This window comes from Bombus huntii, chromosome 13 (assembly GCF_024542735.1).
Source record: "Bombus huntii isolate Logan2020A chromosome 13, iyBomHunt1.1, whole genome shotgun sequence".
Taxonomy (NCBI): Eukaryota; Metazoa; Arthropoda; class Insecta; order Hymenoptera; family Apidae; genus Bombus; species Bombus huntii.
Window position 1 is genome coordinate 2,811,406 of NC_066250.1, and position 17,520 is coordinate 2,828,925.

A 17,520-nucleotide genomic window follows, 5' to 3' on the forward strand; every position below is an offset into this window, starting at 1 on the left:
TGCGCTCTCAGGGAAGGAGAAAAACTCGCGGCGATCCGAGTCGCTTCCTTCCTAGGTCCTGTTCCAGCGTATCCAGGCTACTGTCGTGTAGCTACGATGCGATTCTACTTGCTCTCTGGATCCTCTCTTGTCTTCTCCCTTGTCTTTTCGTGCTTTTTACTCTCTCTTTTCCAACGATCTACCCATCTAGTTGCGAGTAACGCCGAGTTTCTGTGAAGTAAACCGGAAAGGACGCAAAAGCACCGAATGAAGACAATTCAATGTTTATTTGGAATTTCGCTGCCTTAAAGATCATAGATTCTATATTTTCTAACGTACAGCGTAATTCTTGCTATGTAAAACGAATTCTGTCGAAATCGATCATAACGAAATTTGAATTGAAGTCTTTTTACATTTCTACTGTACCGTAGTGAACAAGATTCGATACGTTTCCGTGTATACTTTTTCTAGAAAATTCCTCGACTTGTTTCCTTCTTAACCAAACACCTGTACGCAGCAGACGACTACGATGAACATAATGTCGATGGATCGACTGAATCGTTTGGCGAATGACGACTGTCGGAGAAACATCCGTCTGTTTAGATGGAGAGCTCGAGCCACGATAGTGAAACGAGATACGAGCACAATTGTAAAAGCGTTAATATGTTAATGAACGCGTGGGGGTCTTACCTTCGAGATTTCCATGCCCGATTACATCGCTTCTTGGAAACGAATCGAGGTGTCGATCTCGATTCCAGCGGAGTACGCCGAGTTGCGCGTGCTTTGTCATATTTCCTACAGCGTCGAGCATTGTCTCCACTTTTCGAGCCGTAAATTTCACTAAGATCTTTTTAATCGTTCGAAACGGGACTTCCTCGTCGGAACTTCTTTCACCTATATGGCAGATAAAGATTCCGCGTTCGCTGTTATGGATCGACTGCAATAACGACAAGGATGCTCGATCCCACACCGAAAGGATACGCAAAGGTCTTTCCTGATCGAGTCTTCTCTAAGGAGAAATCGATTAACGAGCCGTTCAAGAAGGTCCGAGGAATCTATATAGAGATTTTACTCGTTTGTTACGAGACAATTAAACGTTTACGAGGTGTTTCTCGTAACTGTAACATTGAAACGATGAAAGGTGGACGAACGTAACGTCCTGCATCGATGCGGTGTACATACGAAAAAGGTAGAAGGTTCGATTTGCAAAAATATTTCGCATCTTTCGAACGTTTCTGTTTCCGAGGAAGACGCTGTTTAACGTACAATCGATGATGGCGTTGCAGAAGGTTGGATAGAATTTTCACTTTATATTGCGGAAACGATATCTTAGAAAATCTTAATACGTAGAACTATACGCGACAGCGTTTCTTTGTTGTATTGTCCTTTTACGTGTCGTTCTCTCACATCCGATATTAGTTAGAAAAATTCTGTTATTTACCATTTTTGGAACACGAAGCGAAAGATCAGTCTGGTGAGAAACTCGTGCACGTCGTTTTAAGTTCGTCTACTGAAATATTCGTCCGTCCTTCGCCGTTTTAAGATTTCGTTTTGGCCGAGCCGCCACAGACCTCTCTCTTCTCGCTTTGTTCTCTGATTCAACGAGTTTTGTCCGTACTCGGTCGATTTTCCATCGTGTTTCGCCCCGGCCGATTACACGGTGTGACACGCGCGAATCACGAATACGTGGAACGTCGTATTCGCGGCAGTATTTGTTATCTAGCTGAGAAAACGTACATGCGTACGAATATCACATGATCGCGAGAGTGGTGACAAGCAATTAGTACCGACAATTAGCAGCGACGTGTTCGATCGCGATCGCTCCAAGGATAATTGCTCGCTTATCCACCACTCGTCTACTTTCAATGACGAATTCGCAAGCACTTTTTTGCAGCTTCCTATGACGTTCACCTTCGAGGCGCGAAACAAAATGTTCTCTTACGCGTCTCCCCTTTCACTGTACGTTAATTCGCCAGCTGTTCGTCGGAGATTCTGCGAAAAAAAAAGAAATAGAAAACTATGAATACGTAACGTGTCCAAGCGAATGTTGCAGAGAACGCGTGAAATGGCAGACAGGACCTTTTGTCAGAGTCAGAGATGGCTTCATCGTCGTCGAGTAGCGTAGAGCTTCGATACGAACGAAGACCGGATCGTCAAACGAGAAACACATTGCAAAGTTCACACGACGTGTCTGTGTTTCTGACAATTCGACGAAATCGTAGCCGTTGTCGATCAGATTAAGCGGAGAAACAGGTACGCGATAAACTGGAAATTAGACATAGAAAGTTAGAACACGATATTCAGATTGCTTACTCGACGTGCTGCGTAGACACCTACCTGGCAAACTCTAATAAATTTTATTTTAATCGCCGTCATTCTGCGCTGTGTAACACGTACAACGCGAATTAACTAACGGATTTACAATAAAATAATTGGACGATAAAAGCAACGAAAGGCAGTGAAATTTTGCTAGATATCATCAGGTGTTCCATCGCTAATGGCCGGCAGCGTACGTATTTCCTTGGCGATAGCCAGTTCTCGATCAGTGATCTCGCGGAAAACCGCCATTTACGGAAAACCGCCATTAAAGTGGTAAGCGGGAGCGTGAAGCCGAGGCCGTGCATCTCTTCTCTCTGGACGAACGAAATCAATTACCCGACGACGATTGAACCTCGTCTGAACCGTCAGGCGAACGTCGCCGTGGTGCTTAATGATCTCTGTTTATAGGTTTACCCGGCAGGTGCAATAAATTCTAGCGGCGCGTCATTATTGGTACTCCGATGGCTCGTTATTCGCGGCAACGTCCTCGATTCGATACGTTGCGTTGACGCGTTTCGCCGGCAATCAGATCGGAACGTCTCACTTTTATCGCGGAAAAACGAAAACCAGACTCTTGCGGTTCGCCTTCGAGACAACGTCTCGCTTAATTTACGCCGCTCGCTCGATGAACGTTTAATGAAGAAAAGGACCGTTTAATTTCTGGAAAATGCGTGTCGACCAATAAGCGTAACATCGATAGGATCGCTCCACGCTTCTGTAATAAATAACGTCGTTTTTGGGATGTTAGCGAACGTATAATTCACCGCGCGTCGTTTTGAAGTATACCTCGCGGCGAAATTAAAGGCTCGTTAATTATTCCCCGACATATTATCGAATTTTGAATTATCGTGGCTCCGTGGACAAAATGGAGAACAATCCGCGTGAGTTCCTTTGAAAGAGAAAAAGCTCCGCTTCAGACGCTCTCAGCTTTCTCGTAAGTACGAAATGAAAATTAAAAAATTTCATTATCATCAAGAAAAATAGATTTTTTTATATATCTTATATACGTGTATATACTCGAGCACTGTGACAATTCGTTGTACGATATGTTGTGAAGAAATTACGAAGTTGCAGCAGTTGGAAGATGCACGATTTTTCGACCAAAAGTTAACGATCCTTTAATTTTCCTGTCAAGTGTATTTGCATAGTCGCGTTGCTTGTTTTCATGGGTTTGGCGTTAACGGCACTAGTACATCGTCGTGTTTTATCTCTGCTGTTAAAAGGATAACTTATTGCCCAGCCATTCGACACAGTCGATCCAAGATTCGATTACGATAATAGCTTATTCGTTATCCGAATTTTTCGTTACGATAAATCGTCGAGAAGATAAAACGGACATCAAACTCGTATAAAAAAATGGACGAGATCTTCTGGTAGCCAATTAGTCCGATGTTATTTATTACGACGCTGCGTTATCTGCAACTCGCCAACGCAACGTAGTTAAGCGTATTGCTGCGGCAATTAAACCGACGTTTCCTAGTGTTTAACGAGTCAAATACCTTTGTAAATTCAGGATCGCACGCGACGATGGAAATTTATTAATTTACAAATTTATATATTTTGCACAGAACCCGATAAAATTAAAAGGAAGCATATACAACGCTATCGTCCATAAGTCACGAAACACTTAGCGCACTTAGCATAAGTATAACCGAATGTTGCAATTAAGATTAACATAATAAACGGAGTTGATATTCATCGACTGCGTGTATTATGTCATACATGGAAGATCTCGTTATTTCGTGCAATTTAAATTTCGCTGTATTCCACCGATTTTATTAAAAGTTACGTGATTCGATCGCTGTCGCATTTGAACTCTACGCGAACCTTTCTCCGAGAAGATCAGAAAGTTTTTTTTTTCTAATTAACGCGCTGAAACAATCGGTGGAGATGACGGGTCGCGGAGACAGATTCAGACTCGTTAGATTCGCAAACGAGACAACCAGGCATTATTTACACAACGAAGGAGACATGCGCCAGTATTCACAGAGAATGCAAATTACCGACTACCATAAAGGACTGTATGATGCGTGCGCTGGTTGCTCCGTAATGCACGACGTGCACAGCATGCACGTGCAACTTCTCTACGATTTACGATCCAAGAATTAGACACAATAGGAACGACCGGCTCGTGTCTAATAACCGAGTTACAGCCATACTTGGCGTCCGATTAATGTCCACTGCCTCGATACATTGCCAGAATTTGCAACTTCTCCGTTCAAAAGGATTCGCCACATTTATCTCGTCCTGTCGTTAAATATTTTATCTTCCCGAAAGCCTGCACAACTTCTCGTTAAATCTCTTGCTTTCGATTCTTGCACGAATCCTATCCCATCTTCTACGTCAAACGTCAAACGTCTCACGTCCCACGACCAATACCCAATTGAGTAAATTACCATTGGGTAAAAATTACCATTACAATTGGGTAAATTACCATAATACTTCGAAATTTCCATATTAGATCTCACGATCTCTATCCCACGCTCTTCACATACTCCATATCGAAAATTCAATATCTAACATCCACTGTCCTATATCCATTTCTTCGTCCCACATTTCATATTTCCTATGTGTATCTTATCTCGCAACTGGCATTCCTAACTCATATCTTTTTTCTCATTCCTCACATTTTATGTCTTCATACCGTATGCCATATTCCACATTCCATATTTAGCATCTTTAAGAAATATCTTCACACTTTCGCAGCGCATTATATTTATCCCACATTTAATTCCAAACCCATACTTCTTTCTTATTCCCCACATTTCGTCTCTCCATTCCATTCGCCATATGTCATATTCCCTTTCTCGTATTCCATATTCCGTATTCAGTATCTTTAAGAAATATCTTTACACCTTCGCAGCGCATTATATTTATCCCACATTTAATTCCAAACCCATACTTCTTCTTTATTCCCCACATTTCATCTCTCCATTCCGTACGTCATATTTCATATTTCCTTTTTCGTATTCCACATTCCATATTTAGTATCTCTAAGAAATATCTTTACACTTTCGCACCACACTACATTCGTTCCACATTTAACATTTCATATTCCTTATCTCCTACCCATATCCCATATCCACTGTATCGTATATTCCGAATCCTATAGATGCAAGCGAATTATTAAAGAAAATCGTTTCTCGAAACTCAATTCGTTTGCCTTTTCCTCTGGCTTGCTATACGTTTGATATTTCTGATGGACATTAACGCGTGGTTTCGAGTCGTTTCCGTTAATGGAAGCTGCCTCGGGGCACACGATCGGTCGGCGTCTCCTGGCGCCTAGGAATTGCTAAATCAACGCCCGGGAAACGTTCGCGCGGCACCTGCCGAGGTCGAATAAGGCGACGCAGTCGTACCTGCCGACTATGATTCGTTAATTAGCGTGTAGGTTAGCCCGCGAGTCCGCATCGAGAGTTTCAGTTATAGGGGAAAAAAACTCTGACTGCAGCGTCGCGCGCCAACATTAAATGGTCGCCGACAAAAGCGGCGTGTTAGCACCGTAATTACAGGCCACTGCGATTCCATTTTTGTCCGCGCTGCTTTTGCGAATTTATACGCTTTTATTGTTCGCCTGGGTTACCCTTCACCGACCAAAATTCCTCGTTTCTACGTTTGCGTGTCTTGCAACCCGCCTTCCTCTGTCTCTTTCATCGACAATTTTAAAGGACGTTGAATTTTGCGGCTCGTTTCACCATGAAATTTCCGATGAGAAAAGATCAGTGGACGAAGCTAAATGTCTCGTTCGGTTGCTTTCTTTTTTCTTTTTAATTCTTACGGCAGTTGCTTCAAACCTCCTGTTGATTCACAATTTGTTTAATCTTCACTGTGTAAACGCGAGTCTCTCCTATCTGAGTTACGATAAAACAAATGTCCTTTCCATCAAGAGTACGAGTAAGAGAAATCTGCACGGTGCGTGGTCATACTGGTCGCAGATTGTGCAATGCGAGCAGAACAAGCTGGCAATTATACATCTCGTATCGAATAGTAAATCCCTTTCCGTTTACGCGAGCAACCATAAAACGCGCAAAGGTTGAACTTGCCGCGCTAGGCGTCAGATTAGAATGGGCTTAACAGTGACTTTTGTCTCGGCAGGAAATCCAGCCAGTGAATCATCGTGTCACCTGGCTGCTATAAACGTCTGCCTATTTATAGGATGAAAAGAAAACCGACGTTCTTGGAGAACGTTGGTTCTCCGTATGGAAAAAACTCGGACTCACCGAGTGTGACACTTTATCCACCGTTTTCCGTATGTGAATCGTATCTGTTATCTGTGACTAGCAGTAGCTGATAGTAGGCGTTATAATACCTGCTCGTTTCGTTTACTGGAAGACTCTGGTAAATTTTAATCGTAGTGGCGGGAGACAAAATCTTGAGAATTTCCATTTAGCCACTTGTTTCAATTCCTGTAGGTATCATCCTTTTGTATTATCCTGTCTTTCGCTTGTGCTGTGTACATTTACGTAAAATATTCGTGCCGATACACGTATGTAAAAATATAAGTATCAATGATTTGAACGAATGATTTATTTCGCATGTTATTAAAATTAATACAATGACAGAGAAATATTTACAGAAGATCATAATAGCATCTACATGCGCGATACTTCTCATCATAATTGACCTCGAAATTAATAACATTACAATAATAGTGTAATAATAATAATAGTAATAATAATAGCAGTAGTAGTAATAATAATATTAATAATAATTGTAATGATAATAATAATAATAATAATAATAATAATAATAATAATAATAATAATAATAATATTGATAAATCGGAGAACAGGGCGCGCCCGAGTGAAAGGGTAGAGGAACGGCACGCCCTTCTGCGAGGGCCAACGATCGGACTAAAAAGCCACGAGAATAAAACGCGACACGCGGGATAATTAAATACGGTATCGGACAGAAAAGTAGACGGAAATAAATAACAACGCATTGGCCCAGAGAAATGGCAAACCGGCTCGCTTCGGATGCACGCCCTTTTTCTCTATCATCGTAGCAAAACTATATTACAGGTCTCTATGATTTTCTTTGATTCTCAGAGGCAATCGTGAAATCACGCAACACGCACTCTCACGCTCTTTCATTTGCTCATTGTGTTCATACTCTACGACAAGATATTATATTCGTGTCAGACGTCAGATATTCCCTGTGTCTCGTGTCGTGCGTTCGCGTATCTCGATAGTGTGCGTTTCGGAACTTTAAAGGACGAACGCCTCACACCGCGATAACAATTAGACTGCGGTTGTTTATACAAATTTATAATTTTAACTTATAGAGATCGAGAATGTTGGAATCGTAACAGAGATTTGTCCCGTCCATTAAATATTATATAACAAGTACGATATATTGGTGGTTTCTTTTCTTTTTCTAATAAAAATTATAATTCAATACATAAAACATACAGACAGCGTTTAAATATTTATTTGCAATATTTCGTATATTTCACATCTTTCGGGAATAAAATATTTTACGATCTATGAGGAGGAAGATATCTGATAGTATGTACACGAAGGGGAAGCGAGAAGGACAACTGGATTAAGTGTTAAACTTGCCAAAAATGTATAAAAATCCGCAGTCTATTAACAATATTCGCGAAGTCGGAAAAGATTCGATTCCTCGATCTACGAGGAACTCGGTTACACGAAACAACGACGCAAAGCGATTCGGTCGATCGCGATTCCAAACGCATTTTCCATTTTCTATAGACATCATCGCTGCTGCTTCGTCGGATGGTTGTTTCGACATCGACGCGCGATTCTCGTCATTTCGATCGTGCGCTCGTCCTTCCTGCTCGAACGTTCTCGTTCCTCCATCTCTGTATAAATGTTTCTAAAGGCACTGTACGTTGAGAATTTTACCGCGATTTAAAGCGGCTAGTCAGAGGGAAACGAACGAATTCGAACAAAAGCACGAGCAACTATATGACTAGTATTTACGGAACGTTCCCTTCTACCACGGAAGTGGAAGCTCCACGAGATTTTTTTTCAGCGTTCGTCCTCGTACTTCGTCTACGTGGATATGTATACATTATACATTTATGCGTTTCGTACTCGCAAACTTGCGCAGAATTGAAAAAATCGGGATTTCGCTCGACGAGAGCTATTGATCGTTTCATTTCTCGCAACGAAACTCGCCCTGGATATATATTTCAATGGCTAAAAAGACTCATTTAGTACTAACGGCAGTAGTTTCGCGATGTATCTTGAGTCATTGAGATGCGACAGATCCTAGATGTGTAGTAGGAGAAGAAAAGAGGCAGAAGGAAAAGCTTCTTCAAACGTCAACCTGTTAACCGAAGAAGGAACTCGAAAACGTAATTTCTCCATCTAGAAATCTCCTATCCCTTTACGTGTTGTTTCATTTTACTTAAGAATAAATATATCATTCGCGTCGTTTATCATTCGAAAGATCACAGAAGGAGCACGATGAGCTTATCTTTGTTAATTTTATCACTCTCGCGTCATTTTATGACGTAGCGTTTTAACATGCCATGGTTCAAAAAAAACTGGATCATGTTCGTCGATTTTCTGATTTAAATGTCACTTTATGGACTAAACAGAAGAATTATTAATACAAGCGGTGATTGGTTTTTAAGCAATCGTAAGCCCACGCATATATTTAACTTTCCGTTTCAGGATTCTAGGAGCATTTGGTCAAACGTAACTCAGCTAACAGGTTCATTTTTGAGTGTTGCAGCGCGATATTTAGCAGGGCAGGTCGTTGTGATACGAGGCACCGATCTCCCTCGAGAGACGATATCGATCCAACGAGAAGAATTGGAGACGCCTAAAGCTAGTCTAGGCTCTCAATTTCGATCGATCGTCGGTACGATTGATTAAATCGTCCGTACGACTAAGGCACTCTATTCAGACTGGAGAGAGATTTCTTTGACTCGTTCACCCGACTCTTCTTGGAAGCATCGATTCGTTCTCTCACCACGCTCTTCCGTCGTGCACGCGTTCATTTTTCTTCCGGCGTAACGAGCCGTATTTCCGCGGAGAGAGATACGCTACTACGAACGGGACAAACAGAAGCAGGCACTACGAGTATGCGGTTAATGCTTGCGATAAGTCGCGTACAGCTCACTGCCTGTACACGCAGAAATATTCATACGCGAGATTCTACCCCGTGTATCTCGTACATTTCTATATCTACATGTACGCGTATGCTTCGTTTACGCTAGAGGACTTAACCCATCAAGAGCCACAGCGTTGCAATTTCTTTTTTCTTTGCAATTTACATTATAGAATTGTATCCCAGACTGCGGATGTTTATGCGGATTCATATTTTTCTCGACAGAATGAAAAAAATGATGGCATAGGTGGAGAATTGTTTTACTCTTTAAATATTCTAACGAGTACGATATTTTGAATATTTTATATGCTTTTGCCCATTGTGTGAATTCTACGTATCTTTGCATCTTTTACTCTGGAGGCTATCACGAGTGAAATTTTCTTTTAATCTTATTGTTCTGTGTAACAAATAACAAAGCAATGTTATTACTTGTAACAATAGCAACCAATAACCTTTTTATTCTTAATTTTACTTTTTAAATTCAAAAATTTGAAAATTTAAAAGTAAAAACACATTTAATCCCACTTCGTTATCTTTGTCGGTATCTTTATCTACAAAAGATGCGCCTATGGTAAGCCTTCATCTACGATAGCCTCTAAGAATTCAATTTCCCATAAAAGCATAAAAATCCACAGTCTAGTGAATACGATAGCGAATACCATGGAATTTAATAGATTTTTATATGCGTTACCTTTACTGCTCTATTTATTGTGCTTGGTCATTAATGGCTTAAGCGACTGGGACACGACTTCTCTTAAACGTATACGGTGAAGGCACCCAAGTTATCGGATTGAAATTTTAGCGAGATCCATGGAACGGAGCTCCAGGTAATTCGAGTTACTGTTATCACGACGATCTATACAGCGACTAATAATATTATGGCTAGGTTGGGCAAACTCGCCGCTCAACATCGAGCTGCTCGCGCGCCATTTTACTTTATACACGTTCGCTGTTACTCTAGAATTCCGAACAAAGTCTGACATATGCCTGACATTTATCCAGTTGCGTAACTATCGCAAGTGTCGACCCCGCGTGAAACGTTGTTGAGAGAAGAGGCAAGACAAGAGAAAACGAAACGAGATGAAGCAATCTTCCACTTTCGTATCGCGAGCAACTCGATGCATGGAACGCGTAAATCGCGTTTTTCTTTTTTTCGTTTTTTTTTTTTTTTTTTTTTACTTTTTTCTATCTCACAGTTCAAAGGGACGGCCGGTCAGTCTATCGGTAATGGCAGACAACGAGCTGTCGATACGTTTCGCTTGAAACTCTTGCTGCCACCTTGAATCCAATCTACATGCAATAATTTATACAATTATTTGAGTACTCGGTGTAGAAAATTTCTGTGAATTTACTATATGTGTTATACGACTTTTCGAAATTTCGATAGTACTATAAAATGGAACACGAGTATTCCAATTATATTAGCAATTCGATCACGGAAATCGTGCCTCGTCGCAGTTCTAAGAAAATTTCAAAATGTATCATATAACCAGCACATAATAAATTCGTAAAAAGATCCTAGAAGTGCTCAAATACTTCCATAAACAACCGTACCACAATCAACTAATAAGCTCTTCTTTTTACTCTTGCGTTATGTACGATAAAACCTTCGAAACTCGAGTCACCGCGGTGGTCCGGTCGACCGCCGCTCTCTCGTAGAATCTCGGTCGTCCGAATTTATATACAACATGCGTCACGAGCGATCGGTACCCGCAAATTTTCTCGTTGTAATATTTACAGTTATCCCATAGCATTCTGTTCTTTCGGCATACTTCTTCGACTATCGATGTCTCGCAACGCGCTCTCGAAACTACATTTACTGTACACCGTAACGTAATATGTACAAAGGATCCTGCTGCTGTCCATCGAGGACCCAGGACTCTGAAGCTGCTCGAGAAAGTCCTTCACGGACAGATCACGTGCTTACTCATCTACGAAGCTCCATGAACCTGAAATCGTCGAATCCGTGCTTGCACCGACTCGCATTGTACTTCGCTGTATCTGGTGTATCTGCCAGCTCTTACAGGTTCACGAATTACAACTAAATTTCCACCCCTTTCGCGAAGAGCTTCTAATCCAGTTTTACCATGGACTGTTGGCGGCGTGGAAGCTTTGCTGAACTTCGTGTTCGACGTTTCTGAGGAAAAACGGCTGAGAGCTTTGCTCACCACTCCGTTGCACTCTCTCGGCCAAACCCTCGTATGGTGCCTCTGTTCCCATCTGTCGGAAGGCGCTTCCGTAGCAGAGAATGGGAAACTGGCTCTGCCTTGACTCTTTCCGTATAAGATAAAATCCAACGAATCGTCTGAATAAATACTGCTTCGGTCGCTAGAGCTGTCTGTCGATATTTCTGAAACGGAATCGCTGCCACTGTCGCTGCATTGTTGCTCTTCGCCCAGGATGAATACCGGTGTGCATTTGAACACCTCTCCGGCTGGCATCGTGTGCGTGGCTGTCGCTCTTCTTTGCGTACTGCTTGTTACGTTTGAGGAAACTGTGGTACCGGATGACGGGACTGGCTCGATTATCATGATTTCTGTGCCGGAAAATTTCTGCGCCAGAGAATCCATATTCCTCTTAAAAGTGTCCCTGCGATCCGAGCTCAGTCCGAATCTAGTGGGTTTGGGCGACAGTTTTGATTTTGAATATATGTTCTCCGTGTGCGAGGAAATTGCTCTGTTTGCCGAAGGTTTCGTTTCCATGCCCTGACAAGCGTTCACCGCTTTTTGTTTCTCCGAGTCGTTCTTGGTCATGGATGATCCTGTCGTCGTCTGGTGTTCGGCGCTCGTGGTAGATTTGGAGAACGATTTTGTTTCCTGCGATGATTTATCTTGCATGGGAGACTGGTCCAACGCTGGGCAGCTGGATAAAGATAATGGTGGTTGAGGGTCGTCGAACGAGCCGAACCATGGGTGTTGCAAGCATTCCGTGACGGTCAAGCGTTCGCTGGAAAAGCAACGGATTAAGATTATCAATATGAAGCGAACAAATAAGGATTCGATTAAAGTTTCGATCAAAATTTGTCGAATTTAAAATGTATGAATTTATCAGCTTTTTATCGGGGCAAGTAATCCGAGTTACAACGAGAACAATCTCCTTGCTTTTGTATCAAACCACGTACATAATTGTATTTTCTTGTTCTTTTTTTCGATCTCACAATGTGTCCCATTCTGTACAAACCATCGCGATTTCACGAATGGTCGCCATTTCCGGCACAAGTCACGGGACGTCTTGACTCTGGTAACAGGCATCTACGTAGTTGCGTAACGCGCGTTTCGTAGGGATGGAAAGGGAACGAAAACGACGCATGTACATTCGACGATAAAACACACACGCTGGCAACGAGATAAGCCAACTTTCGCGTTGGAAGGGCGCGGATATTCCGGATGGAGACTTCCTTTCAGCTGTCCGACTGGTCGACGATAAGGAAATCTACGAGTTTTTCAGCGGAACTCGTTCGATGTGCCAACGTCCTTCTTCCCGTTTCGAAGAAAGTCGTCTCGATGGAATGTCGATCGTTTTGCTTCCACGTACGCGCGGATTCAGGAAGCCGAATGATCGAGTTTAAAGACTCTCGTCGTAGCTTCTAAACCTACAACGTCTCCTACACGAAGAGATTTACCTCGAGGCATAACTTTGCACGATGTCTCGCGCGAGACGAACTGGGTATCGCGATACCTACCGACAATTACGAGTTTCGAGGCAGTGAAGTTTCCTTTTAACATTCTATACAGTTCCTCGCCAAAGTACCTATACGAACACTTGTAGAAACCCCTTACGAATATATTATGAGCGTTATAAATAGACCGCACATTTTTATGCAAATTCGCTCTTTTATAAATCCGATTAAGCAAATAGAATCTAAGTGGAAATTGATGTCATCCATTGAACGTCGTATTAAATACTACATTGTCGTACATTGCGTGGACTTTTGCAATTTCAAATTTCCTAACGCATACCAACTCGCAGTTTATAGTTATAACGAGATTCGACTATCATGGCTATATATTGGCATATTGTGAAACATAGTTACAGTATGCAGTCAAGAAAACTTGTATGAACAAGTATGACCACGTTCTGACACGTTTCTTAAAATATTTCCACTAAGAACGGATTTTTGTAAAAAAAAAAAAAAAAAAGAAAAAACACAGTTACGTATACGTCTGGTTCATTTTGAAAGTTAGGTCAGATGAAATGGGTGGCAATAGTTGTATCGACTGGATATGTATCGCGATAATTATTTCATCGGACGCGAATCTTGCCTCGAGGTAAATCATCGCTCAACGGCCTCTAAACTCGAGATCGTGTTATGAAAGAGACGAAGGAGTTCGCGTCTGACCTCGCGTTTATCGCTGGCGAAAAGGCGCCGGTGCCAGCGCCGCGACTTCGATGGAAGACTAAAGAGGTCGGCGGATAAGTATTATCGGAGAACGTGCTACTAAGAATTCCGGCACTGGTGAAAATAATGCCTTCGAGGAAGCGTGCCGCGCGACCTACCGAGAACGTTTACCGCTTACCGTTTACCTCGAAGCGAAAGAAGATAGGCCGCGTGGAGGCAGCGCGTGCATCTCGAGAACACTGTTAGTTAGGTCGAGTACGTTGGCATTATTTGGCTTCTAGGAACGAAAGCAATCGCGTTACGTTAGATCGGGACATTCCAACGACGATGCGCTGTCCGAGTCGACCGGTAACACGCTTTCCATCGGGGGACAGTCCAAAAAAGGGTCTGAATACCTTCGGAAGATACAGCTGGTTGATCAAGATGAAATTTGCCATGTATCAAAGAGGCGAGATGGTTCGTTTGAAATATACAATCTCATTCGACTCCCTATATAAAGGATACGTCCGATCTTTATTTACAATTGCAAATTACTCGTAAATTACCTGCTGTATGAAAAATGATTCAAAGAAGATTTGGATGGTCTCGAGCAATTTGCTGTAATTACTTTTCTACGGATGGCTATAATTTTCAATGGACTGGTCCGTTGCTACTTTTTTAAGAGATAACGTTAATTATTACGGAATAAAATTACAGTGAAATAAATGGAGGAGGAGTGAAGGTATATTTGACGAGTCAACAAACTTCATCTCGATCAATCACGGCAGTCATTCGGAAGAATATTTCCAATAAATTTGTACAGCAAGGAACAGAGATACAGATACGCGGGAACATTCTCAAATAATTCGAACGGCCAGGAACGGATACGTAGACGTATCTCGTTAGTATACTTACTTTGGATCCTTGACCATTAGCTTGCGCATGAGATCGCGCGCTTCCTCGGACACGTCTTCGAACAGATCGTCGGGGAAATCTAGGCGACATCGGCTGATGTTGCAGAACGTTTCCTGCTTCGTGTCACCTCCGAACGGAGAACATCCCGTTAGCAACACATACAACAGAACTCCGATGGACCACATGTCTGTTGCCAGGCTGATCGGCTCATAGTTCAACACTTCTGGGGCTGAAACGATGGCGAGAGACGCGACTTGAGTGTGAAACCAGGAAAGGAAGCATCGAAAGGCACGCAACGAAGAACAGGTCGTGGGAATGCAACGGTTTGTGACGTTGCATTGTCCAACGACGGTTTCGTTCGAGTTTGCTGTGCGACCGTTAGACCCAAGTCAAAAGCGATAGCAGAGAGTAATCGTAAATGGATGGCTCTTTGTCGATGATCGACGTAAAGCCACGCGTGTGGTTTTCCTGCCCGCTCAAAAAGTGGCTTACTCTGTCCAATTATGCAATAGGTCTGTTTCTCTAATGGAATTACGCGGTATGAAACGAGCCGCGGACTCGATTCACCGTGCGAATACTGGCTAGTGGCGACGAGAAATAGGGGAACCCGGAGCAACATGACGAATTGCTTGTAATTTCTAAATTCGAGGCCGCGTAATTCTCTTATCGGATCGAAGACAGACAAATTCAAGGTCCGCAACAGAATGAAAGACGTTATCGTACTTTAGGTTCCCCTACTTACGAGACCAACAAACAGACAGCGGAAAATTTCGAACACTATCAACGATCCAGCGAGTCACGGTTTAACGCGAATTCTTTTTCCGTTGCTTGAGTCAGGATTACTCACCAACGTAATCGGGCGTGCCCAGAATCTCCCGTATGTCCGCACCATGGCTGATGTACCGCGAGATACCAAAGTCGCAAAGCTTCACGTCACAGTCTGGGAACTCGCCAGTCAGGACCAGGTTTTGAGGCTGAAAGTAACGAACGAACAAGGTTAGAACTATAATTCGCCATAATAGAAGTAAAACGAAGAAGTAAAATTACGCGATGAAAAAGAGAATTTTTCTCGAGACGGATGGTGGTCTCGCGACGACCAAGGCTTTCAAGAATCTCCACAGACCGCCAACGGAGACAAAAGAGCTCGTTATTTTCTTTCGTCGTTCCGTATAATTGCTTGCAGCTCGCGGACGCTCGGGAAGAAGATGGAACGATCATATTTTATCCCGGAGCAGCCGAAGCGTCCCCGATTAACCGTACGATGCGATCTACGCCCGAGACTTCGTGCTTCTCCAACGAGAACACCGTTTCGTACTTTACCCAGGCGACATTTACAGCGAGAATGAATTATTTAGAGCGATCTTGTCGCTACGATTATCAACTAGCTAAGAGCGTTTGATGCCAGTGAAAGAAGGGCGCGCGAGGGAAACGCGTTCGCAGCAAAAATGGTCCAACGTACGGCACAGCGGGTGCTGGCGAACCGAGCAACGTGCATCGGAGTAGTTTTTTCCATCTGTCTTATCGTGATTTCAGCGATCATTACATGGCTCGTTCGTACGCGATGTCTTAACTTAATCGAAGCTATTTGATAAACGACAATTCGACGACGCATTTGTCACGTAATCGTGATAATTAATCGTAACCACCAACGAGCTCTCGTGCTTGCTTTTCCTTTTATTTGATCAGGTGAGTGCGATGGAATATACGACAGGGTTATTTCAGTCGGAAGGATATTTGAGTCAAGGTAAGTGTAATTTGCTTTGTAATTCGACGATTACGAATAATTGTTGTGCGATGTAGGGCAATTTATCTTTGTACACTATCGCTCGAAAGTCCGCATACTTGTTTCTTTTTCATCTTTTTTTTTTTTTTTTTTTTTTTTTTTGACACAATTAAGGATAAGGGGATCGTTGTAATCATCTTGTTCTCTGCGAATCGCTACTAAACCTTGTTTCTAATTAATTTTCCAGTGATATCTACACTCCGATCAAATTCATGTAACATCAAAGTGTCCGGATACTTTTGGTAGCGTACGAATAATGGAGTTGAAACATCTGCTCGTAAAGGGAGCACGTTGGGTTACAGCCACTGCAGGTGTGTTTTTCCCAATGGGTACAAAAACGTAGTTACCGATCTACAGTTGAACGTTCCAATGGGTACGCACAGTGGTACTTAATTAAAAGTATCGAACAAAAGCTAATTCCCTGTACCTCGCCCGCTGACTAATCGGTGCAATTAATCGCCACACTCGAGTATCTCACGTGGCCATTTAATAAACTCGATAATGACGCTCCTTTGGACAGCGTTTAAAAGTTGAAACCGGTGACTCCTGAAAACATAATCGTCGCTCTAGCTAGGAGCTTGAAAAGCGTATTGTCGTTGACAATATATCAACAAAGGGAGCTTTCGTTCGTCCCCTTTCGTTCTTTTCGTCTCTCTTCCTCTCTGTATCGCTCTCTCTCTTTTGCCTAGAACCTCGGATCCTGTTTCCTTCTCTGTTGTCTCTTTCTTCGCGTACAGCAGTCAAGCGCATTGTTCGATTGTTTCGAGAGGAAAGAATTCTCTCGGAAAGAGGCGGGAAAAAACGATCGAGAAAGGGGCATGAATCGCTCGGCTAGGCCGCGCCACGACCTTTCTTATCGACGATCGTTTGCATTCGCGTATCGAGCCTTTCGGTGCCCGTTCGAACGAGACGCCCACGCATCCTCTTTCGCGCCTCTATTCGCTCGCGATTCCATCGCCTACGGTTTTCAGCCCGTGAGAGAATTATTTTAGAGAAACTGATAGGCTGGTAAGAAAAACGACGAAATTTGTGTCGATGATCTTTTTAAGTGACAATGTATTCTGGTAGATAAAAGCGAGACTCGCGATACGGTGGTTTGTCCGTCACCATAAATCCTCCGCAA

General features: G+C 42.7%; 1 protein-coding gene across 1 annotated transcript in view; it reads right to left on the reverse strand.

Annotated features, from left to right (window-relative positions):
• Positions 1-6,807: 6,807 nt before the first annotated feature.
• Positions 6,808-17,520, reverse strand: part of LOC126872410 (serine/threonine-protein kinase 17B-like) — a 64,088-nt gene continuing 53,375 nt past the window's right edge. The window contains exons 4-6 of the mRNA XM_050632338.1: positions 15,462-15,588; positions 14,615-14,843; positions 6,808-12,327 (exon numbers count right to left, since the gene is read on the reverse strand). Coding sequence (XP_050488295.1) covers positions 11,313-12,327; positions 14,615-14,843; positions 15,462-15,588 — 1,371 coding nt within the window. The 3' untranslated portion in view covers positions 6,808-11,312. The remainder of the gene's footprint in view (positions 12,328-14,614; positions 14,844-15,461; positions 15,589-17,520) is intronic.